We start from the raw sequence: 25,417 nt of genomic DNA on the forward strand, positions 1-25,417 counted from the left end.
AGCAGGCCTGTCCAAACTTTAGACTGGTAGTGTACTTGTTTAGGTATCATAAGTAACATTTTAAAAACGTCATAAACGTCTTGCTTAATTCTGAGCATTCATTCACAGGACATCTTATTTCATTGCATAATGTCCCAACCACCATTGGTCTTTTCTGTGGATATCCAAACCATAAAACCATGTTTTTGTTGCGTTTCTTAGCTCTGGCGTGAGTACTAAAGACTGTGTTGTGTAAGAGGAGGTGATCTGTGTTTAAATGAGCCCAACTAATCACATTAGGTCATTTAAATTCCCCAGATGCTGACAAGGAACTTTTGATAGTCTCTGTGTGTTTCGTAGCCGTGCTTTTGTATTGTTTGTTTTTAATAGGCTTAAATGACAGATCCAAAAGCTGTAATATCAAAGTTATTTGTGACTAGAGCACAAAAACTCGAATCATAACCCACATGCTCTTCCTGTGCGCTCAAACGCACACGTGCAGATTTCTGTGTGCTCATCCTGTCTGCTCAGTGAATGCATGCATACTCTGTGCATGAACAGGAACTGATCAGTGTTGCATGTTTTTTAACAGACAGAGAAAGTGAGGATACTGGTATCTTCTTATACATGTAATGTTCGTATGGATGGAGGAAGTGAGTGAATATTTGCCTGGATTGTTCAAACTTCGAGATGGTTGAAGAGAAAATGGGTGGATGCTGGAGTCAAACAAAGGTGATCTTATATGTTACAACAACATCACTCCAAGACGTAAGACTTGCCAATGCTGAATTGATGTTAGTTTCTGTCTAGGGTGTACCGTGCAGGTCTTCAGTTATTTATTCAGTAGTGTTCAGTTGTTCTAATACTCTTATACTAGTTCCTCATTGTGCTTGTGAGCACAAATAGAAAGGTTCTTCTGTGGTTTTTGAAGCGTTTTTCACTCTATAGGTTTCTTCGTTGAGCCATATGGTACTTTGGAGATTAAAAAGGTTCTTTGTGATAAATAATTGGTACTTCAGAACAGTGTATTGGTTTCTGGGTTGTTTAAAGCACCAGTTGATGGATTTCTTTTGATGTTTTTTTTTTAAATCTATAGAATCTAAAGTCATTTGTGGAACCATTTTTTTTATTCCGATTGGAACCTTTATGTTCTAGTGTGTGCATGCAATAGGTTTGTCAAGGTTTTTTTCAGCACCTTAGGTTCAAATATACTATATTTATTATTATTATTATTATTTGTTTCTATCAAGAACCACTTTTGGTTGTTCAGGGTTCTTGAGTTATTTTTTTCTTTCTTTCTGCAGATTAAGAAACTTCTTGATGTTAGGGAAGCACCAATACCACCTTTTCTCTTCCGATCCGATTCCGTTATCGGAAATCTCAGTATTGGCCGATACCTATCCCGATCCGATACCAGTGTTGTTATGGTGGGGAACTAATTGGGAGTACTCTTTAATATGTAAAGAAACACAAACCTCTCAATCTATCTCAGTCATGCACCTTTTGTCATGGATCCACCGGTCTCTCTCTCTCTTTCTTCCTCACTGCCTTCAGAGCTCACTCTCCCCTGAGTTCTGATTACACGCACCTGCATATCATTAGTGGCTAATCATGGACTGCATATGTACTTCGCTTTCACTCACACTCTTTGTCTGTTCTCATTATAGTATCTCTGAGACTCCAGACCTTTCTACTATGTCAAACATACCTGTGTCTTCATTATTGCCTACAAGTATCATAGGAATGTTGTGAGTTATCTGTTCATCGTGTCTATACCCTGTCTGGATATTACTCACCTGATGTTTGCCACTCTGCTCAACTGGATTTACTCGCAATGTTTACATCACTGTTTCAATCATCTGTTCAATAAACCCTGCTACTGAGTGCATATCTCTGCCTCTGTGAGTCTCTCCGTGACACCTTTAACTTTTAAACCTTCAGGCTTTTATTTTGACATTCTGAACTCTCCTGGAAGTGCTGTATGTGTCGTTCTAAATGCATATTATAAGTGAACCGAACTATTGGGCATTTACATCTGAGATGTTGTTCGTGAGTAGCGCTTAAATATTACGCACTGCATGAAGGCTAAAAATAGCCGCTGTGTGTGTAAACAGGTCAGCCATTAAATAACGCGCTGGAGCTGCGCGTCCATTTTATATATTTACTTATTAAACACAGACTTTTGTGATTTAGAAAGCTATCGCACGTCTTCAAGTGGCTTTGAATAAAATGCACGAGTCATTGTAGAATGTAATCTTCTACTTGATGTTGTAATCTTCATTTTTGTGACATTTTTCTAAAGGTTTAGAGAGAGGCACATTAGCAAGAACTTCCTGCTGTGTCATATTAAAACAACCTGATCTCATGAAAAGTCGTTAACAACTTACGAGGTGGCTATTTCGTGTGACGTCGCACGATTTTGTTCGCATAAACTTGTACGACTTCTACTTCAGTAGAGTGTGTAAACATGATAGGAACATGTCGTGTGTGACAGCAGCAAGTGATTGTTGCATATGAGATGGAAACAATGTCCAGCGACATCATTGGAGTACTAGTGAAAGTCAGGAATTCAACCTGTATCATACGAATTAGCCAAAATTAGAAAAGTCGTACGAATCCTGATGATTTTGCAGAGTGTGTTGCCATTATTTTTTAAATTATGAATATGTTCAGATCACATATAGTCAATAAAAAGGCATGAATAACCTTTTAATTAGCTCAGGATTACTGATCTCATATATATTTTGTTTAATGCACTTCCATCAACATAGGCTGCAAATATTGGTCTTTGTCATACTTTACCCAGAATGCATTATACTCCTACACTGAGCTGTTTACTATAGGGATACTAATGATTTGTCTTTGTGACATTGCAACAGTGTTTGATAGTGTGTGTTAGGTGGCTATCTATACTGTACACTTAACAGGAAGTGTGAATGTACTCTATTCTAAGGATTCTACAAGCATTTTGTTGACATTATTTTCCAGATATCTGCAGCAGGAATTAATATTAGTTTTCAAACCTATTTTAAATCAAACTTTAGGACTTTATACATGTATATATTTTTGTAAATCTGGTTTGCTTTTGGTTTTCGCTCTCTGTGGGGCGCATGGAGAGTTGTGCGTGGATGCCGTGGAGAATAGCGTGAAGCCTCCACACGCGCTAGGTCTCCACGGTAACACGCTCAAGAAGCCACGTGATAAGATGCGTGGACTGACGGTCTCAGACGCGGAGGCAACTGAGATTCATCCTCCACCACCCGGATTGAGGCGAGCCACTACGCCACCACAAGGATTTAGAGCGCATTGGGAATTGGGCATTCCAAATTGGGGAGAAAAAGGGGAGAATTAGACACATCTCAAATATGGTGCATTAGACACCGACTAAACCTTTAAATAAATCAGTTCTTTAACTGCAATGAGCTCAAGCACAGTTACAATATTTACACCTTTTGTGAACCTGTTGTGATGTACATTTGTTATAGCAAGAACTGATATGAGGTGTTAAATGTTCGCTACCCTTCCCTGTTATGGTACCTAATTTAACATATTTCTCTCCTGCTTTCTCTTTCAGGATCAGTTTGATAACTTGGAAAAGCACACACAGTGGGGAATCGACTTTGTAGAAAAATACACCAAATTTGTAAAGGAGAGATCAGAGATCGAGCTTAACTATGCAAGACAGATCAGGTGAGAATTACATATTTTGCATTACATAATCTCAGTATTTATAAAACTTGTGGTAACACTTTATTTTACAGTGTCCTTGTTACACTTATTACATGTGATGACTATAGACATGATTCAGATGGTAATATCATGGGACTTTTGAAATATACTGTATTTAATTACCATGTTCATTAACTGTGGTATTTATATGACACTTCAAAGAATGGGGTTTTCTTTGTGATCATGCATGTGTCATGTCTGTGGAAACTAAGACAGGTACTGACAGCTCAAGGATACAGGAAGGACAGGCAAAAGTGTTGTTTTCTGTGTGCGTGTGTATGGGTATTTGGGGAGAAAATGCAGGTTACCGTGGTAACAAGGTGGCAGCATGGTGTTCCATGTTGGTGACCTACATTTGTTCCGTCCAATCATGCGCTATGACCCCGCCCCCCATTCCAGTGATAGGATTAAAACTCTCAAGCACTGGAGGACACACACACACACACACACACACTGACTGTACATCAACCCCCTACAGATAGCAGTAGGAAACCCCTTTAATTCCCAGACACAGCAGGGGTTTAGCTGTCTACAAACACACACACACACACACACACACACACACACACACACATTCTCAGACACTCCGATCTGTTACTGGATGTGGTAAACTCTACTTATAATCTCAAAACTTGTAAAATGTCTGTATCATCTGCCATTATCGGTGTGTATTACTTCTTATAAAACAGTAATGTGGCATTGCCATTGTTTAGTGATGGTACCAGATAGTAATACCATGGTACTATATACTGTACACTCACTGAGGAATTTATTAGGAACCCTATGGTTGGGCACTATGGTCAGTGCCCGACATTGTCTTCTGCTTTTGTAACCCATTTGCCTCAAGTTTTGACATGTTGTGCATTCTGACATTATTTTCTTCTCACCACAATTGTACAGAGCGGTTATCTGAGTTACCGCAGACTTTCTATCAGTTCTAACCAGTCTGGCCATTCTCTGTTGGCCTCTCTCATCGACAAGGTGTTTCAGTCCGCAGAACTGCCGCTCACTGGATGGTTTTTGTTTTGATGAGATAATCGCATGAATAATAATGTGTACAGGTGTTCCTAATAAAGTGCTCAGTGAGTGTATATCACTACTGTGTGTTTACTATATTTATAAAGCATGTTTCAATGTCATTTAAGGAATTTCATTAAATACCATTATTCTATATTATTACATATATTAACATTATCCCAGATAGCCCTTTTCATCCAGATACTGTTTTGCATGTATGGAGAGAGAATTAGCCAAGATTATAGTAGACACTCTGCATGTATATGTGTCTCTCTCTCTCTGTGTGTGTGTGAGAGTGTGTGTGTGACAGAGACAGACAGACAGACAGACAGAGAGAGAGAGAGAGCGGGAGAGCAATGTATTTATGCCACAACAGTTTTACAGTAACACAAAATACAGTCACAGTGGTCAAAATACACAATATAAGGAACATAAAATGCACACAAATGATGTAGCATATAGAGAACAGTCAGAAAATACAAAAAATATAATTCAGACTGATGGACGGATGGATAGATTAGTTGACAGACAGACATACAGACAGACAGTTATTTAGTTTGTTCGTTCGTCCGTTTGTTTGGTTAGTACTATGATAGTATGTTTTTTGAACACAGGCCAAAAAAACATGAGCACAGTAACAGCTGGACTGATGGTAAATGAGAGGTGTCTGTCTCGCTGTAGGCGTGTGCATGTTCATTGGGGAAATGCAGTAAAAACAGACAAACACGCATGCAAACACGCATGCCCCAAGGCACTGATGACAAGCAGACGCTCTGTATTTTTAGATGGTGATAATACAATACAGTGACAAGAATAAAGTGTGTGTGTGTGTGTGTGTGTGTGTGTGTAATGGCTGACAAAAAAGCAACAGAGAGAAAGATGAAAGAGTACACACTCATACACAACATGTGGCTGTCACTCTCATTTATAACAAGACTGTGTGTGAACGTAACAGTTTTTAGCATTATAGTACAGGACTGACAACCGTGTGATTCTAATTGTTGATTGGTTATTTGTCCTAATTTTGATTTGTCGATTTTCTTAATTGAGATGTCTGATTGGTCTATAAACATAGTTCAGCATTGTGTGCTTGTTAATATGTTTGGAAACAAAATCTGGTCTACTACTAACTGCATACTGTGAAGTATACTCTGAATGCTACCTACTTTTTTTACAATAAAATTATATGTGAAACGGTACACATTATAGAACAGTTAACATTTTGAAGAGTAGTACACTACGCTGTCATCGCATGAACTCATTACCCCCATATATGATTCAGTAAATGCCATCCAGTTGTCTTGGAAATAGCTAGGGTTACCGTGCGTTCACACCAGAAGCGGCGAGAGCGTCAAAATTCGCTCTGGCTGCCCTGCCTTCAACGCTCGAGGATGCTCGTGGACGCTCTGACGTAGTTGAAATAGGTGGGCGGCAACGTTTGTTCAGAATGCTTTGTTTTGTGAACTATATTTAAAGGGGCCGCAATTTAAACATCCAGACATGTCGACCATTTACTTTTTGCCGACCTATCACAAGTAGCGCATATCCTCATGAACTCTTTAAAATGTGAAAATAAGAAATCGATCGATGGCAGAAAGTAATTAAAATTATAGTTGTTTGTTATCAAAATAAAATATATTTGTAATAATAACTGTGTTCTTGGTTGTTTTATATGGTAAATGCTCTGCACTTATATAGCGCTTTTTTTAACCTTCGAGGTTACCAAAGCGCTTTACACTGTTTCCAAATCACCCATTCACACACACACTCATACACCAATGGTGGCAGAGCTGCCATGCAAGGCGCTAGCCTGCCATTGGGAGCAACTTGGGGTTCAGTGTCTTGACCAAGGACACTTTGGCATGTGGAGTTGTGTGGGCCGGGAATCGAACCACCAACCCTGCGATTGGCAGCTGACCCGCTCTACCACATGAGCCACAACTGCCCTTGTATCCCTGTAAGCAAACAGGGACAGATCATATATTACTGGGAAACCCGCCATGGCAATAATTAGTTTTATTAATTAGTTCATTATCTTCGGAACTAATGTTTGGTGGGAACCAAAGTTTACACTGTTGTGTTCTCTAGACTTCGCTAGAGCGGAGCACTTCTATATTCCAATAGGTTGCCGCCGAACCGCGTCACAGCTCATTACCATAATGTTGACTGCACTTGAACTTTCCAAGAGACGCTGGCTATCATTGAAAATGAATGACTTCCGGTCGATTTGACACTCTTGCCGCCTCTGGTGTGAACGCACGGTTACATTACATTTGAACCCTTTAACCTTTGAGGGTGTTTTCAAAGATTTTCTGTTTCAGTGGCATACCCAAAAAGGGTCAAGTGTTTGGTATCATTGAAAAGAAAACTCTCAAAAATATAAACTTAAGATAAATTCTGAGACTCTCAGCCTAAGAAACTGCTGAAAAATCAGAAAATATCTCATGGTGTAAATCAGGTAGCTCTTTTGTTTTTCTTTTGTTTTGTTCCTTATCATGTCCCCTGTAACTGAGTAATTTTGTGTTGATATGACAAAGCAATTAAAAGTTATATCATTACACAAATCATTTATCCTAGTGTCCAAAAATGTCTCCAAGTGTCCAAAAGCCTCTCCAAACAAATAAAACATAATAATTGTGCATAAGACCTAATAGCACATGCAAACCCAACAATGACTACAGGTGTGCGTAACATGCAGGCATGATTTTAGTAATGAGATTTCACAGAATGAGTTTAATTCTGTGCCAATTGAGTCATCATTGAGTCTGTCATGTACTTGGCGCCATCTCAAAGTGGCCATCGTAACAGTCATCGATCACATGTCTCTGGGTTAAAAAATGGGTGACTTTTTGCACAGATCTGAACCCAGTCCGTCTGGTTTAACGTTCCATGATGCAACATCATTTCCGATCCAGGAAAGCTAACGTGCTTTCAGCCAGATTGCACGATTCCAGATAGCCAGATGCTGTGTGCACTGTGCTTACTGTGCTTTGTGTCAATTGTCTAATGATCTATGCATTTTATTACCTTGTGTATGTATGCCGGATGAAAGATAATCACCTCCTCTAAGTAATGGTATATATTTTAGGATCTGTACATTTTTCGTGATGTCCACATGAAACATAAATATCTAAGACATACTTTGCTATTACTCGCTATGTTTTTGTCTTTGACTGAGAGCTTTCCAAAAACATATGAAACATGGCTATAGTATTAGTATTAATATTATGGTAGTATGCTATTCCGAACAGTGCCAATTGTTTTGCCAACTGTTTTTCTTTTCTTTAATTTTACACAGGAATCTGTCGAAGAAATACCAGCCTAAGAAAAAAGAGGAGGATGAGAATAAGTAAGTTGAATTTAATTGAAAATGTACTTTTCAATTAGTACATTTTATTTCATGGTTTGTGTGGTACGAAATCCAGATGGGTTGAATGAAAGAGCCAGATGTTTGATTTATAATTTGACTTACTTAAATTAGCTTAAGGCAAGACACTTTTTTGCACTGATGACATCACTTCCTGTCTTAGGTACACATGGTGTCGTGCATTTCATTCTACGCTAAACGAGCTAAATGATTACGCCGGCCAGCATGAGGTCATTGCAGAGAACATGACATCACAGATTATTGCCGAACTCTCGCGATACACACAGGAACTCAAAACAGAGAGGAAAACGGTGAGTGATGTCATGCATACACATAATCGTCATCTATTTTGTCATATTCAACGTTTTTATGCAATTATCCATTTTTCCATGAAAGAAAATATGTTCTCAGAAGTATTGCACATCCTTCCTCTCTCTCGCTCTCTTTATTTCTCTCTCTCTCTCTCTCTCTCTCTCTCTCTCTCTCTCTCTCTCTCTCTTTATTTCTCTATCTCTTTTCCATAAATGGAGGCACTGTTGTGTGTTTAGATTAAAAGTGTCTGGTTTGTGTATATGAATTACACAGAGTACTGTGTGTGTGTGTGTGTGTGTGTGTGTGTGTGTATTCCATATACACACACACACACACACACACACACACACACACACTGATTAGAAACTATGATATTTATAATAACAACCAGATATTTCAGAATGACATTCAACTCTTGAGAAGTAAAGAATCACAGCTGTAATGGTACGATTAATATTTACAGACAGCTCAGAACTAGTAAGCGTTAAAAAGGAATAAAAGTACTACTAGTACAGAATGTGATGTGCATTTCTTTTCTTTTCATAATGTTAAGAAATCAACCTGCAGAATACAGATTTCCCAGCAATACACACACACACACACAGAGAGAGAGAGAGAGAGAGAGAGAGAGAGAGAGAGAGAGAATAGAGCTCCATGGTGTTTAATTGGCTTCTTTCCCAGAACGTTGCTTTTCTCCTTTTTTGTCAACTTCTTTCTATTTTTCTCTCTCTCTTTATCATGCTATCTATCCAGCAGCACTAGATTCTTGACTCTTCTTGTTTTTCAAAGAACTAGTTCCATTGTTTTATTGTAAAGTGAATCAAAAAAATATTTGGATACTTAAGCCACACTTTCACACTAGCGCTTTTGGTGTGCAGCTGGGTTCGAATGACTTCGTTCATTGGATGATGTGCACACTGTTTGCTGAACCGCACCCAAGTCTGCTTGAAAAGGCGGTCTGGAGTACGGTTAATGTGAACTCTATATGATTTGCTGCTGATATAAACGCAGTCGTACAAAATCGTGGAAGTGAGCCGCTTGTGATGCCGTATAATCTGTGTATCTAAGAGAATTGGTGCTGTTTTAAAGGCAAAGGTGGACACACCAAATATTGATTTAGCTTTTTAAGTTTACTGGACTTTGTGTGACATTAATTGATAAATAAAAACAATTTATGTCATTATTTTTGAAGACATCCTCACTATGCAACATTTTTCACCTGTGCTTAAAACTTTTGCTCAGTACTGTATATATATATATATGTATGTGTGTGTGTGTGTGTGTGTGTGTATATATACTGTATACTGCATATATGTTTATATACGAGTTTTCGGTTCAAAAACACTTAAGTTGTAGTTGTGGCAGTACGGACAACCGCACACGCACGTGCATTTGGACCTGTCCTAATGAACGACAGAGAGATAGTCAGAGAGATGGTGGATTGGAGCGAAACAGGGGCGATCATTCACACGAGAACAAGTGGAACAAAATGCAGGTGTAGGGGTGATTGCAAAAACGAAGGAGGTGGTGGAAACTTTACAGGAGTGTCTGGTCGAGGTGTGCTGTCAATGCACTGTCCAATTCAACCGAGGCCCGGCGTCGCTGTTCGGTGAGTGAGATCTCCGAGGATCATGTTGCAATGCAGAGACGAAAGCAACGGATTGGAATCTGCACTTCATTGCTGATAGCGCTGACATAGAAGTTGAGGTGAAGTGTACTGTGTTAACCAGTTATTTGGCGCTTCAGTTTCTTCACCTAACCTCTGGAGTTTCCCCAATCGACTCTCTCCCCCCACGAGTTGCCTGCGGAGAACAATATTATAATCTCGTACTCATTGACACACACACACACACACACACACACACACATGCACACACATATTTATTAATAGTTGTCTTGTAATTGTGCTGTTTGAGTAGGTGTGTTGTATCATTAAAATGCCATGTGGTATTCCAAATTATTTCATGTCTGTGATGTGTAAAAATAAAAAAAACACTTTGCACAATTCAATTGATTTGGTTTGATTTATTCTGTTGTTAATTACTATAATGATTAGAGAAATTGTTAAAAATATTTACCTACATTTCTCATTTGTAACGGGTGGCTTTAATGTAGTTACAGTTATCCTGGGCAAATTGATTCTTTTTGACAGGCTAAACCTGTCTGGTGCCCAAATATATTTTTTATTACATTTTTTGTAATTTAAGTTTGGGTGCGTGACCTCTACATAGTTTTTCTAGTTCTATAGTTTATGTTTTTGGCAATAGGAATAAATAAATGAAAAACAATCTTGCAAACACACCACACCAAGTCTATAAATCCAGACAGCATATGGTCTGGTATTGTAATTCTCTCTTAAACTCATTGTTGAAGAAGCTTTACACTCACCGTGCTTATAACCGTGCGTATGTGAGAGAGAGAGGCAGAGAGACATCTGTAGGTGGTGTGCTGTAATTTAGTTTATTATAGCGGAATGTGAACCTGAGAACTGGCAAATCACTTTACCAGACTGATCCGAATAAAATCACCATCTGAGCATCTGCAAAAATTATTTGGATGACGAGAAGAACAGATAGAACAAAAAACAAAAAAACTTAATTGAATGACAAGGACCAGACTAGTCTCACGTTCTAGCCATTTGAATAGTGGCATAGAGTCTGGTCCACTGAGGGGGATGGGAGGGGGTCAAGGTTTTAAAAAACAAGAATTGTCAACTTTGGACACAATCCTAGTTTCCTAACGTCATTGTTTGCCAAAGTATGCAGTTATGAAGAGCATTTTCGAAATTCTCTGTTTATAGTGGAGGAAAACGTTGTACAAGTGTGGATGAGAGGCGTAAATTTAGCAAAATCAATGCGGTTTAAAACGAAAACAGATTAGCGTGGATGTGGCCTTTGGCAGGAAGAGACCTTCTGACCAACAAGTAAATGGTCTACACTTATATAGCACCTTTTTAACATTAACAGTGTTCAAAGCGCCTTTACACTGTGACACGTTCACCCATTATGGCAGAGCTGCCATGTAAGGTGCTAGCCTGCCATTTGGAGCAAGTTGGGGTTCAGTGTCTTGCTCAAGGACACTTCGCATGTGGAGTCGTGTGGGCCGGAAATCGAACCACCAATCCTGCGATTAATGGCCGACCCGCTCTACCAACTGAGCCACAGCCGCCCTGTAAAGTAAAGCGGCCATTCACTGTTCTTTTTGTTGTTACATGCCGTTAAGGGGCTGGTTTCTTTGACATATATTATACCACACCCTAATAGACTGGAATGAACAAAAACAAAAGTTCAAATAACTGTGTGACAGTCTGTACGATTTGAACAGTTGAATTTCTGCCCATCTAAATGTAGGTAGAAAACCTTATTGATTCACCCCATTCAGATTAAAGCTGGCCAGACTGAGAAAATTCTTTCCGGTTTGGTGAGCAATATACATCAGACGGTCAGCAAATGGCAACACGTTCTCACTCCCAAGACGTCAAAAACTGACGCTTGTGCAAGAGCCCAGCACGTCAGTCTACAGACGCCAAAGGCACCCTCTGGCACCAGTTTCCGACGCAATCGGCAAGTAAAGAAACCTTTGACGTCAACTGACTGACGTGAAGGGCTTCCGAATTTTAGCATCGTTGAATTATATGTTGGGGTACAATTTTGTCATTGTGACTTCTGTTGGGGGAATGATTTTCATTTCAAATCAGCAACTTGTATTCACAGTGCTTAATATTACATCTGTTGTTTATCCGTCTATTTAATCTGTCTGGACACATCCTGCACTGCTGAAGTGACCCGTTTCATTCCGAGTGTATATGTGAAGAACAAACCCAAATGTAGCATTATGCACCAAGCATTATGACACGGGTTTGATATCTCTCGTGTGTCTTATGACTGTGATTAAAAATATCTATAAATAGTGTAATGTACAGTGTATCAAATTATGAATATCTAAGTGTCTCTTTATCGGTTAGGTTTAGAAATGGGGTAGGGTTAGGGGATACAGATTATTATGTATGATTGTATAATGGAATATCACACTAATATATTCATTAGTATTAGTATTGTCGTTGAAACAAGGGGGTTTCTCACCGCGTCAAGGAGAGGACGCCAGGGGCACCTTTGGCGTCAGCATGCAGATGTGGACGGCTTCTGCACAAGCCTGAAACTTGGACGCTTGGGGAATGAGAACGGTTCGCGATTGGACTGTAGACGGTCTTTGGTCGTACCACTGACTGACCTAAACTTAACCCTAACTCTCTCTCCGTTAATAAAACACAGTTCCTCTTAATGCTCTGTTCTTTGGATCCCAGTCGCTAGTGCTTTCTTCACTTTTCCATTTCTCTGGAAATATTCTGATTGAATTCAGATCAATCTGTCTTGAGTTTCACTGCCTCTGTCAGCCTGTGTTAAAAATGACGTGCAGTTTATGCAGGTGTTCACTGTGGCTCAGGTATTAGAGTGGGACGGCCACTAATCGCAGGGTTGGCGGTTCGATTCCTGGCTCACATGACCCCACATGACTCCACATGCTGAAGTGTCTTTGAGCAAGACACTGAACACCAAATTGCCCCAATAGCAGGCTAGCACCTTGCATGGCAGCTCTGCCGTCATTGATGTGTGTGTGTGTGTGTGAATGAGTGTAAAGTGCTTTGAAAACCACTGAGGTTAAAAAAGTGCTAAATAAATGCAGACCATTTACCATTTACACACAAACGTTACACTCCACAGTGGAAAAATACTAAAACGTCAGGTCCCTTTTTTTATCGTTTGAGAAGAAACAGTTGCTTTCTGCTTTTTCTTCCTTTGTGGTCCCTGAAAAACAGGTCCTCATTTATCTTTGTCTGTTTGTGTGAGGCTTTGTGAGTGAGTATAAATGATGAATGATCTCTGAAGCACTGTAAGTTTTGTTCCATAAGAAACACCTTCATCCCTTTCATCTGTTCATCAGGTAAGTTTTTCTTTTTCTGTCATTCATTTATGTATTTTTCTCAGTGTTTCTAACAGAAAGGTTCTCCGTGAAGCTTCATGACTCTTTAGAACAATTAGAGAAGAGCTGAGGTTAGCTTCCCCATTAATGACCTTCTCTGATAACACACTAAAAACTGATTCAAGATCAGTTGGGAAAGTTTGTGATGTCCTCAATCTTTGGAAAAAACCCAGTTTGTAGTGTTAGGGTTAGTCTGTAGTAATTATAATTAGCTTCATATAACGTCCCCATTTAGAAAGCCTAAGTACATTTGTGTGTGTGCATGTTGTCTGGTTTATTTACATAGTTTACTATGAGAACTTATGGCATATAGTAGTAGTACAGTACAGGTCTACCACATTAGCATATCATAAACCAAATGAAACATATAACTTCTTTTGTGTGCAAATGTGTGCATGCATATTCTTAAACTCTTGATTGCTATGCTAGACAGCTAGACTTCTTCATTGAGTGCCTGTGTTTTTACCCATAATGCTATGTGCAGCATAGAGTTGAATTCACACTGCATGCCTGTATTCATTATTCAGTCTAGAACACTCAGCTATGAATACTAAACACATTCACACTCTTTCATTCTCACAATCTGTCTCTCTCTTGTTCTCACTCATTTGTTCACTGTCACTCCCTCTGTCTGTTCTGGACATGTTTCACAGATCCTGGTTCAGTCCTCCAGCAGAGAAACCCCAGAATGTAACAGTGTAAACTCATGACACACAGACCAAAGTACAGAAAGTAGTGTTTTGAGGCTAGTGTTTCTGTTGAGTGGCATTAACTGTTAATGGCTATGCTTGGAAAAGCATACAGTACTACCATACTGCTCATACTATTTCTGGAGTATGTAGTATGGAGTATGTGCACAGTATGTGGATTTTCTGTACATGCACGGAATACCTGGATAATGTACTAAATTTGCCAAAACGTGCAGAATACAATCAGTATATTGACCTCGACCCAATTTCAACAACCATTCTAAATGCTTATGTTTTGACCCATTATTTGATCTGCCAAGAGTTAAGGACTTTTGAAATGTTTTATTTGTATTATAAAAATGCAAAATAACTGTTTTTATTTCCAATGTGGTAAATTGATGGCACACGTCACTCTATTTCGCATGCTCAATTTTAAAATAGTTGTCAGTTTACAGTGCATAAATGTTTTTGGCTGGTGTGACGTAGCTGATGCTGCCAAGAATCAAAAAATGTGATTGTGTTTAGGTGGTTAAACTGATTTTAGTGGTCTAATAATGTTTGTTGCTGTCTCACTCTTTGTCTAGTACACAGGATATTGAGTCAAACTCTGTTATCAACACAGATATGACTGTCTGTTCGAGATTAGGTAAACTATATATATATATATAAATTAATGAATAAATGAATTAATAAACAATAAAACAAAGATTAGACTAACATATGTGAGATTTGAAATTGATATTTAAAGAATTGTGTGTGTGTGTGTGTGTGTGTGTATATATATACACACTGAACATTAAAACCACTGACAAGTGCAGTGAATAACATGTATTTTCTTGTTATAATGGCACCTGTCAAGGGGTGGGACATATTAGCCAGCAAGTGAACAGTCAGTTCTTGAATTTCATGTTTTTGGAAGCCGGAAAAATGGGCAAACGTAAGAATCTGAGCGACTTTGACAAGGTCCAAATTGTGATGCTAGAAGACTGGAACAGAGAATCTCCAACCAGCAGGTCTTGTGGGGTGTTCCTGTTATGCAGTTATTAGTACCAACCAAAAGTGGTCCAAAGAAGGGCAACCGGTGAACCGGCGACAGGGTCATGGGCACCAAGGCTCATTGATGGGGAGCGAAGGCTAGTACATCTGGTCTGACCCCACAGAAGAACTACTGTAGCACAAATTGCTGATAAACTTAATGCTGGCCATGATAGAAAGGTGTCAGAACACACAGTGCTTGCTGCGTATGGGGCTGCGACCGGTCAGAGTGCCCATGCTGAACCATGTCTACCGCCGAAAGTGCTTACAATGGGCACGTGAGCGTCAGAACTGGACCATGCAGCAATGGATGATGGTGGCCTGGTCTGATGAATCACGATTTCTTTTAGATCATTTGGACTGCCGGGTGTGTGCGCATCGTTTACTTGGGGAACAGATGGCAGCAGGATGAACCATGGGAAGGAACCATGGGAAGAAGGCAGGCCAGTGGAGGCAGTGTGATGCCCTGGTCAATGTTCTGCTGGGAAACCTTGGGTCCTGGCATTCATGTGAATGTTACTTTGACACGTACCACTTACCTAAAGATTGTTGCAGACCACTTACACCCCTTCATGGCAATGGTATTCCCTGATGGCAGTGGCCTCTTTCAGCAGGATAATGTGCCCTGCCACACTGCACACATTGTTCAGGAATGATTTGATGAGCATGAACATTCCCCAGATCTGAATCTGATTGAGCAACTTACAGGTCTTGAAGCATCTCATGCTAATGTCTTGGTGCCAGATACCACAGAACACCTTCAGAGGTCTTGTGGAGTCCATTCCTTGATGGGTTGGAGCGGTTTTGGCGGCACGATATTAGGCAGGTGGTTTTAATGTTGTGGCTGATCGGTGTGTGTATATATATATAATAAATCTCAGAATGATTGACGAATTTAATTGCAAAATGTATTGCTGTGAACTGTAGGCCAATAGAGTTATGTCAAATAATATGGAAATAAACAATATATTGCATTCTAAAACCACTTTTTGTATTGTATTTTTAATGCTTGTGTGCAAAATAATGTAATGCATTTTGATTTTCTGTATTATAATTTTTTTTATATATATATATATATATAAATCATGATATATTGAATTATTGTTATTGAGGGGCTTTCTCAGCAAATATTAATCTATGCGATGAATATTAATGAATATTCGATCAATTAATCTGCATACCATGTAATTAATTTGATTAACATTTTATATATATATATATATTAAATATTAATAATTTAATAGTATAGTTAGTCTCGCTGTTTGAGATTAACTACACTATGAAACAAAATTATTTAAAATATAATTTTTTATTAATTAGTTTAAATAATAATAATATTCGAATTAAATTACATATACAATATGAACTATTTCATAGTTTAGTTAAACTTGGTTTTAATTATAAATATTATTTTGTATTAATTAGTTTAAATAATAATATACATGTGTTGATTGGTATAAATAATTTATATTATTGATATTATTTTATATTAGAAATATATATGAATATTACTTGACTGAAGGAAATATAATTGTATCTTTTAACATAAGCTTGTTAGATACAAACCATGCAAATTCTTTACTTGTTGCATGACTATTTAAGTATATCTTCCTTCTTTCTTAAACTGTCTTTTAAGCAGTCATGTGTTGATTTAAGTACTGAATATTGACTTTAATGGAATCTTTAGCAGATCTTAGACCTGTATCAGATGCTGGTCTTTATCTGTGTGTCACCCTGAGTGCTTTGTGGGAGGGAGAGTTGAGTGTAGGTTAACCGAACACTTTCACCAGGGTGCTCAGGCCAAGAGAAACACACAGACAGCCTGATCACAGACACACAGGATATATGGCAATATGGCATCCTGGCACACACACACACACACACACACACACACGCGCGCGCACGCACACGCTAATGCTCACGCACGCGCACACACACGCTAATGCTCACGCACACGCACACACACACACACTCACACACACACTCACAAACACACTCACACACTCACACAAACACACACACACACACACACACACTCACACACACATGTTGTGTTTCCATGTTTTATGGGGACTTTCCATAGACATAATGGTTTTTATACTGTACAAACTTTATATTCTATCCCCTAAACCTAACCCTACCCCTAAACCTAACCCTCACAGAAAACTTTCTGCATTTTTACATTTTCAAAAAACATAATTTAGTATGATTTATAAGCTGTTTTCCTCATGGGGACCGACAAAATGTCCCCACAAGGTCAAACATTTCGGGTTTTACTATCCTTATGGGGACATTTGGTCCCCACAAAGTGATAAATACACGCTCACTCACACACACACACACACACTCACACACTCACACAAACACACTCACACACACACACACAGTTTGGTTTCCATGTTTTATGGGGACTTTCCATAGACATAATGGTTTTTATACTGTACAAACTTTATATTCTATCCCCTAAACCTAACCCTACCCCTAAACCTTACCCTCACAGAAAACTTTCTGCATTTTTACATTTTCAAAAAACATAATTTAGTATGATTTATAAACTGTTTTCCTCATGGGGGCCAACAAAATGTCCCCACAAGGTCAAAAATTTAGGGTTTTACTATCCTTATGGGGACATTTGGTCCCCACAAAGTGATAAATACACGCTCACACACACTCTCTCTCACACACACACACACACACTCACACACACACACACACACACACACACACACACACACACACACACATTCACTCACACACACAGACACACACACATGTTGGTCTACCTATCATTATGAGGACTTTCCATAGACATAATGGTTTTTATACTGTACAAACTATAGATTCTATCCTCTAAACCTAACACAACCCCTAAACCTAACCCTCACAAAAAACTTTCTGCATTTTTACATTTTCAATAAAACATTGTTTAGTATGATTTTTAAGCGATTTGAATTATGGGGACACTAGAAATGTCCTCATAAATCACATTTATAGCATAATACCCTTGTAATTACTAATTTGTAACTTACAAAATTGTCCTCGTAAATCACAAAAACACACACACACACACACATTCACTCACTCACACACACACACAGACAAACACACACACATTCACTCACTCACACAAACACACACTCACACACACACACACACACACATTCACTCACTCACACACACACAGACACACACACACACACACACACACACACACACATTCACTCACTCACACAAACACACACTCACACACACACACACACACACACTGTTTCCCTCTTGGGTTCAATCATACATGTATTAAACACAGATACTCCTGATTGCACTGTTCAAATACTCTTATACTCTTTTTATATCAGCACATACAAAGAAACACGTCTAAGATCTCAATATGACCTCAAACATATCTCATGCTATCCACATTCATTGTATAGCTCTATACTCTCAACTATTTTGTGTCTGTTATTTTTTCTCCTAAAGAATGACATGTTTCCTGAGCTGTTAAAGAGAAACCTCTGAACAGAAATAAAAAATAAGTGTTTGTGTTTTACATAAATTTACATTGAACTATGATGGATCTTGATAAATAATTTCCCTTCTTCCTTTTTGCCTCCATCCTTCTCTCTAACAGCATTTCCATGATGGACGAAAGGCACAGCAACAAGTCGAAGCTAGCTGGAAACAGCTGGAATCGGTGAGTCAGAATTATTACCTATTATTAATCAATCAATAATCTAGATTTATTGTAAATGAGCATCAATTAAATGTGCAGTGATGGCAATACCATGTTACTTTGATATACAACATGCTTCTGAATGATGACCATTTTCATATGACACGGCACTCCAAAGAATACCATAGTACTTGTTAGGTACTAATGTGTAGTTTTAGACTGATTGGCCCAGCTGACGAGAGAGAGTAAGAGAGAGAATGAGACAGTATTGCCTGTGTATGACATGATGTAAGATCTCATTGTGTATGTGTGTTTTTATGTGTTTGCGTGACTGGATGACGATTCAGCAGTCAGAGTAGATACAAATGATGATTGTTGATTGTGAGATATTAACAAATACGTGTTCAAATCATCGTTTGAACAATTATTATACAGAAGAACTTTAGAGATCTGTTAGTAGTGCCTTACACTTGTGTGTGATTGTGCTCATTCAGTTTCATATGTGCTTTACCAAAAGTTAAGTACATTCAGATTAATGTGATCTACTAAATGTTTTAATATGTGTGTGCAGTGTAAGAGGAAGTTTGAGCGGGATTGTAAGGAGGCAGACAGAGCACAGCAGTATTTTGAAAAGTTGGACGCAGACATCAACGTGACAAAAGCAGACGTGGAGAAGGTAAGATGGTGTCTGATTTTTTGCTCATTTGTTTATTTTTGTGTTTGTGAAGTACTCTGATAAGATATCAGACAGCTCCTTCACACATACACACATTAAATAGTTATGTTGAACAATTGGATAACACATAATTTAAAATAATTTATTAAATAAAACATAACAGATAGATAGATAGATAAATAGACAGATAGATAGACAGACAGACAGACAGACAGATAGATAGATAAACAGACAGACAGACAGACAGACAGATAGATAGATAGATAGATAGACAGACAGACAGATAGATAGATAGATAGATAGATAGACAGACAGACAGACAGACAGACAGACAGATAGATAGATAGATAGATAGACAGGCAGACAGATAGATAGATAGATAAATAGACAGATAGACAGATAGATAGATAGACAGACAGATAGATAGATAGATAGATAGATAGACAGATAGATAGATAGATAGATAAATAGACAGATAGATAGATAGATAGATAGACAGACAGACAGACAGACAGATAGATAGATAGATAAATAGACAGATAGATAGACAGATAGATAGATAGACAGACAGACAGACAGATAGATAGATAGATAGATAGATAGATAGATAGACAGACAGACAGACAGATAGATAGATAGATAGATAGATAGATAGATAAATAGACAGATATATATATAGATAGATAGATAGATAGATAGATAGACAGACAGACAGACAGACAGACAGACAGACAGATAGATAGATAGATAGATAGATAGACAGACAGACAGACAGACAGACAGATAGATAGATAGATAGATAGATAGACAGACAGACAGATAGATAGATAGATAGACAGACAGACAGACAGACAGACAGACAGACAGATAGATAGATAGATAAATAGACAGATAGATAGATAGATAGACAGACAGACAGACAGACAGATAGATAGACAGACAGACAGACAGATAGACAGACAGACAGACAGACAGACAGACAGATAAATAGACAGATAGATAGACAGACAGACGGATCGGACCGGACGGACGGATCGGACGGACGGATCGGACGGATCTGGACGGACGGACGGACGGACAGACAGACGGACGGACAGACGGACAGATCAGACGGACGGACAGACAGACAGACAGACAGACAGACAGACAGACAGACAGACAGACAGACAGTGTGTCTGTTGACTGATTGAAACTGAACTTTATAATTCTTCTGTGCATGATGTCACTGGTGTACTGATGTCATTTTGGCATCATTTAGTTTCAATCTGGCTATATAAAAAGAAAAAGAGAGTAAAATTGAGAATGCCCCAGTGACTGTCTGTTTTTTCCTTTCACCCTCCCTCACTGTCTCACATTGCTGCCGTGGAAACTTCACCATGTGTGTTTGACTTTGGAGTCTCATAGCACAGAAAGTCATCGCCTACATTCTGTAACAGCTTGACTCATTTTTAAAGCTGAAGTGTGTCATTTCTGTGACTTCTGGAATAGCAAAAATAATCACTGTTTTAAAACAGGTTTCCAGAACACTCCCCCAGTCTGCCATGGTCAACCAAACAGATTTGTTTCAATTGGTTGAGCAATTGTTGCTGTGTCGGGCTGGTCAGGATACACAAACAAACTTGCTTACTCATACTGTAGTTATTATATTAAGCTGGAATAAGAGAAACTTTAACATCGGAAAAATGACACACTTCAGCTTTATTCTTTCATTGTTCCAGAGTGTGTGCTTGGCAGATGTCTCTGTGATAACCTGTGTAGAACACAAAGAACTTTCCAAAGTATTCAGATGTGGAAATGAGTGGCAGCTTAAAGGAGTCCAAAAGTTTGGAATTCTAGGAATCTAGAGAGAGGTTTATTTTTTCACTCTATGATGTTTAGATAGCAAAAGGTTGAGAGAGCTATCAGGTAGCGTGTATGCAGGGTCCAAAATGTACGTTTTGGTCCCAATATGAAAAGTTATCATATTAATTTTGAACTTTCGATTCATCGACAAACAGTAAGCCAAAACGTACATTCTGGCCGAGGCCACTTTTACTAAAACGGTTATAACTCATGAACGAAATGAGATATTATTACCAAATTTGGTACACATATGTATGGGGTCATTCTGAGGACGAACACACACAAAAAATGTGTGTTCCTCTGCCTCTTGGTGGCGCTATAATAAGTAAAAATCTAAAAATGGCTCTAACTATGGAACTCTTGGTCCGATCAACTTGACATTTTGCATGCAGTGTCTTTGTCCAAGGTGCCATCAAGGTCTATGAGGACAGTTTCATATCTTGAAAAACATGGACGCCATCAACCAATCACTTTTTAGAAGCTATTAAATAGGGTTAGAAGCGTGGTAGGCTTATTTGTCTCTTGGCCTAAGAGGTCTGTGCAAAATTTGTCAAAAACAAATTTATAGGTGCTATCGTGTTTTTGATGCGTGTAAATCGTTGTATATACCGCTATGTTTCACTCGGAATGTTATTCATAACATATGATAGATTTCCTCATTCTGAACAACTTTGCCTCAAGAAGCATTGTTCTGAATCAAATCATTTGTTAAATATTTAAGATCATTAAATACCGGCTCAAAAGTATACTTTCTTTGGGAAACAGACTACACTGTTGCGTGTTGTGTCTCGCGCTGTAGGTTCAAAAGAACTGGCTCAAAAGAGTCATTTGATTGGGAATCGGTCTACTCTGGTACAGCTTTATGTCTCGCGCTGAAGAAACGCAGAAGACTGAGGGTTGCTGCGGCGCTTAACGATAGTACAGGAAACAATGAGTATTTTATTTTGGTTTTCTGTCCGCATCACCGGAAGAATGCACGTTCAAGAACCGTTAACATAATTAAAATTATTCGGTTCATGTATTATAATTCAATCAGTGCCAGAGAATTTGTAGGTGTGGTAGTGGGTTATTAAAACTTGCTCGCACATCCACTGGAAATACTAAAATGGTCTTCGTTTCACCCTGATGGTATGAATGCTCCTAAACATTGCCATTATCTTGCTTCTAGATTTACTAGACTAACTGAGACTATCAATGAGCAGGAAATTTGTTTTGGGTGGGCCTCAATAAAAATGAATGGGACAAATTTTCACCCCATTTATTTTAATTTTTTTACCAAATTTCCTTAACAACAGAAAGGCGGTGCATTAAAACAGGACTAACTACATTCCCACATTTTTTAAACTATTTTATAAATATATAAAAATATGGGCCTGGGTCTAATTTGTGTGGGCTAAGGCCCACCCCAGCCCAACCTTGGCTATGCCACTGACTAGCATACTACTTATATCTGCAGTATGTAGACTATGCGCAGTATGCACATTTTCTGAATACATGGTATACGACATACTGTGAAGAATACTATATTTTCATATATTCACCTTGTATTACCAAAATCAACTGATTTTTTGTTTCATTATTTTATACATTTTTTACACAACATTGGATTAAAAATGCAAAACCATTACATTTGGGTGAATTCGTTTTTTTTCTCTTCGTACTTAAATTGTAAAAATGTATTTCTACTTACATTTTCAAGTCATTAAATCTATTTATTATTTATTATTAAGTTGTTTTTTAAATGAACCCAACATGGTCACAAATGTTATGTTTTTATGTACTTGTTACATGTGCTTTAAACTTGATTTTTAAAAAGTTTACATTTTTATCATCTCAGACAACCTTATTTGTCAATTATCAATATTTTCCAAGATAATAACTGGACTTGCTGAATTTATCTGCACCTTATGAGGTCCATAATGTGACAACAATGTAGCATATTCCTGTTTGAGATGTGTATCGTCGCATAATGCATTCTGTTGCACATACTATATATGTAAAAAATAAAATATAAAATAATTGTTTGCATTATATATTATATACTGCTCAGTATGCAGTACACTTGTATTCCATTTTGAACATAGCCAGTGTGTTTGTCAGTTAAACGGTTTTGGCACGTACTTAACCATGTTTTGCGTGCTATCGAATGATTTGTTCTGATATATATAACTCTTACAAATCTCTCTAAATCTTAAGCTGTAGATTTAAGTACTAACCTCTTCGTAGATTTAGGCTAACTCTTTTTTTGTGTATGTGTTGTACATTTATTTTGTATTATGCCTTGAAGCGATGTTACCTTAAGGTAGGTGCACAGTGGTAGATCTGTGTGTGTGTGTGTGTGTGTGTGTTTCTGTGTATGGGGACACTGTTGTTTCCTGTCCGGCCACGGCCACACCCACACACCGAACAGCCACCCAATCACAGGCTGCTTAAAGTTTGTCTGCGCTGCTGCCCCACCAGTCACATCGCTCCATGCATGAATATTTAAATGTGTAAAACTTTATGTTTTCTGTTCTGCTGGCTCATTTATAAATGTCAGCTCATCAAAAGAAAGTTTATGTGAGTATATAAAAACTGTAAATACATACACATATATATATATATATTTACAGTTTTTATATAATTATTTGCATATTCAATATTTATTATAATATAATTATTTTTATTACATATTCTTAATTTTTGTATTTTTAAAGAAATAATAATATGTGTGCATGAGTGTATCCATAGCAACACCATACCGCAGGTTAACAAGTTGGTTTCATAGAGTCAGTTCAGGATGTGGCTAACATGACACTACCTCTCCCTCTCTCTCTCTCTCTCTCTCTTTCTCGTTCTCTCTCTTTCTCTCTCGCTCACTCTCTCTTTCTTTCTCTCTCTCTCCTTCTCTCTCTTTCTCTCTCTCTCTCTCTCTCTCCCGCTCTCTCGCTTTCTCATGCAGTGCAGAAAACAAAATGCTTTTTTATATTTGTGGTTGCAATTATATGGATTGATGTCGAGCATTTCTGTTATACTTCTCACTTCAAGCTTTAATGGCAGTTACATAACTGAATAATTGAATAATTAGTGCGAATAACACTATATTGGATTATTTCTCCTGTGAATACTGATGTGTCCTGTAATGTGTATTATTGTTTATTATACCGCTAACTGTTTGAAGTCTTTGTGAGGGAAAGTTAACTTGTAGTTTAAATATACTCTTCGCTGGTATCGCTTTCCTGTCATGTCTGTATGTTAATAATGGATATCTGTGTAAAAGAGGCCAAAGGTGTGTGTAGTCTGAGGTTAGAGCTGTGTGCATGTATATTTCAGATGTGCCTGTGTGTGAATTAAGGGGAAGTTGAACTGACTGATGTGTGTTATTTTGAGTGTGACACTCTTATATGTGCGTATATGTGTGAATTTTTGTGGGTTTTTATAAACTTGTATTCACTTGACTGCATTATCAATTATAGTAATTCAAATGACCCTATATCTGTCTTTGTCTCTCTCAGGCGCGACAGCAGGCTCAGATGAGACACCAAATGGCTTCTGACAGCAAGAGTGAATATTCTTCATACCTGCAGAGATTCAACCAAGAACAGAATGAACATTATTACACCGTCATCCCCAATATATTCCAGGTGCACAAACATACAAACTGTGGTTCTGTTCCAAAACCAAGTGAGCTGCCTTGTTGTTGCTGCCTACATAGACAGCTACGTTCTTAGGGACGGGTGACACTGATTGTGTCCTTGCACAAAAACAAAACGTGGGTACAGTGTCACGAATAGAGCAGAATGTCATGTGTGGCAATGCGTTTTTAATTTGACACGCCATTAAATAATCAATATGTGAGTGGCGGAGCACATCAAAATCACTCCTGTTATATTTAATTATGCTTTTTAGACCAGAAGCATAAATTGTGTTATGTTGCGATGCACCATCAGATGACTTAGATCTTGTTTTTTGTTTTTTTTGGATGCACTGCAGAACTATTCCAGCCACTTAACTATATTGTTCATCTGAAATAAAATGCTGCCTATGTAGGCATCTCACTACGTTTTTGAACAGTACCTCTCTCTCCCTTTCTCCTTTTCTCTCTCTGCCCTCACACACACAAAAACTAATTTTCTTTCTGT

The 25,417-nt window shown here is 38.2% G+C and overlaps 1 protein-coding gene across 1 annotated transcript in view; it reads left to right on the forward strand.

Annotated features, from left to right (window-relative positions):
• Positions 1–574: 574 nt before the first annotated feature.
• LOC127627627 (formin-binding protein 1) overlaps positions 575–25,417 on the forward strand; it is a 54,668-nt gene continuing 29,825 nt past the window's right edge. Inside the window, 7 exon segments of the mRNA XM_052104089.1 lie at positions 575–711; positions 3,554–3,669; positions 8,024–8,074; positions 8,256–8,403; positions 18,737–18,799; positions 19,350–19,454; positions 24,791–24,919. Of these exon segments, the coding sequence (XP_051960049.1) occupies positions 670–711; positions 3,554–3,669; positions 8,024–8,074; positions 8,256–8,403; positions 18,737–18,799; positions 19,350–19,454; positions 24,791–24,919 (654 nt within the window). The 5' untranslated portion in view covers positions 575–669.

Source organism: Xyrauchen texanus, chromosome 34 (genome assembly GCF_025860055.1).
Source record: "Xyrauchen texanus isolate HMW12.3.18 chromosome 34, RBS_HiC_50CHRs, whole genome shotgun sequence".
Lineage (NCBI taxonomy): Eukaryota > Metazoa > Chordata > Actinopteri > Cypriniformes > Catostomidae > Xyrauchen > Xyrauchen texanus.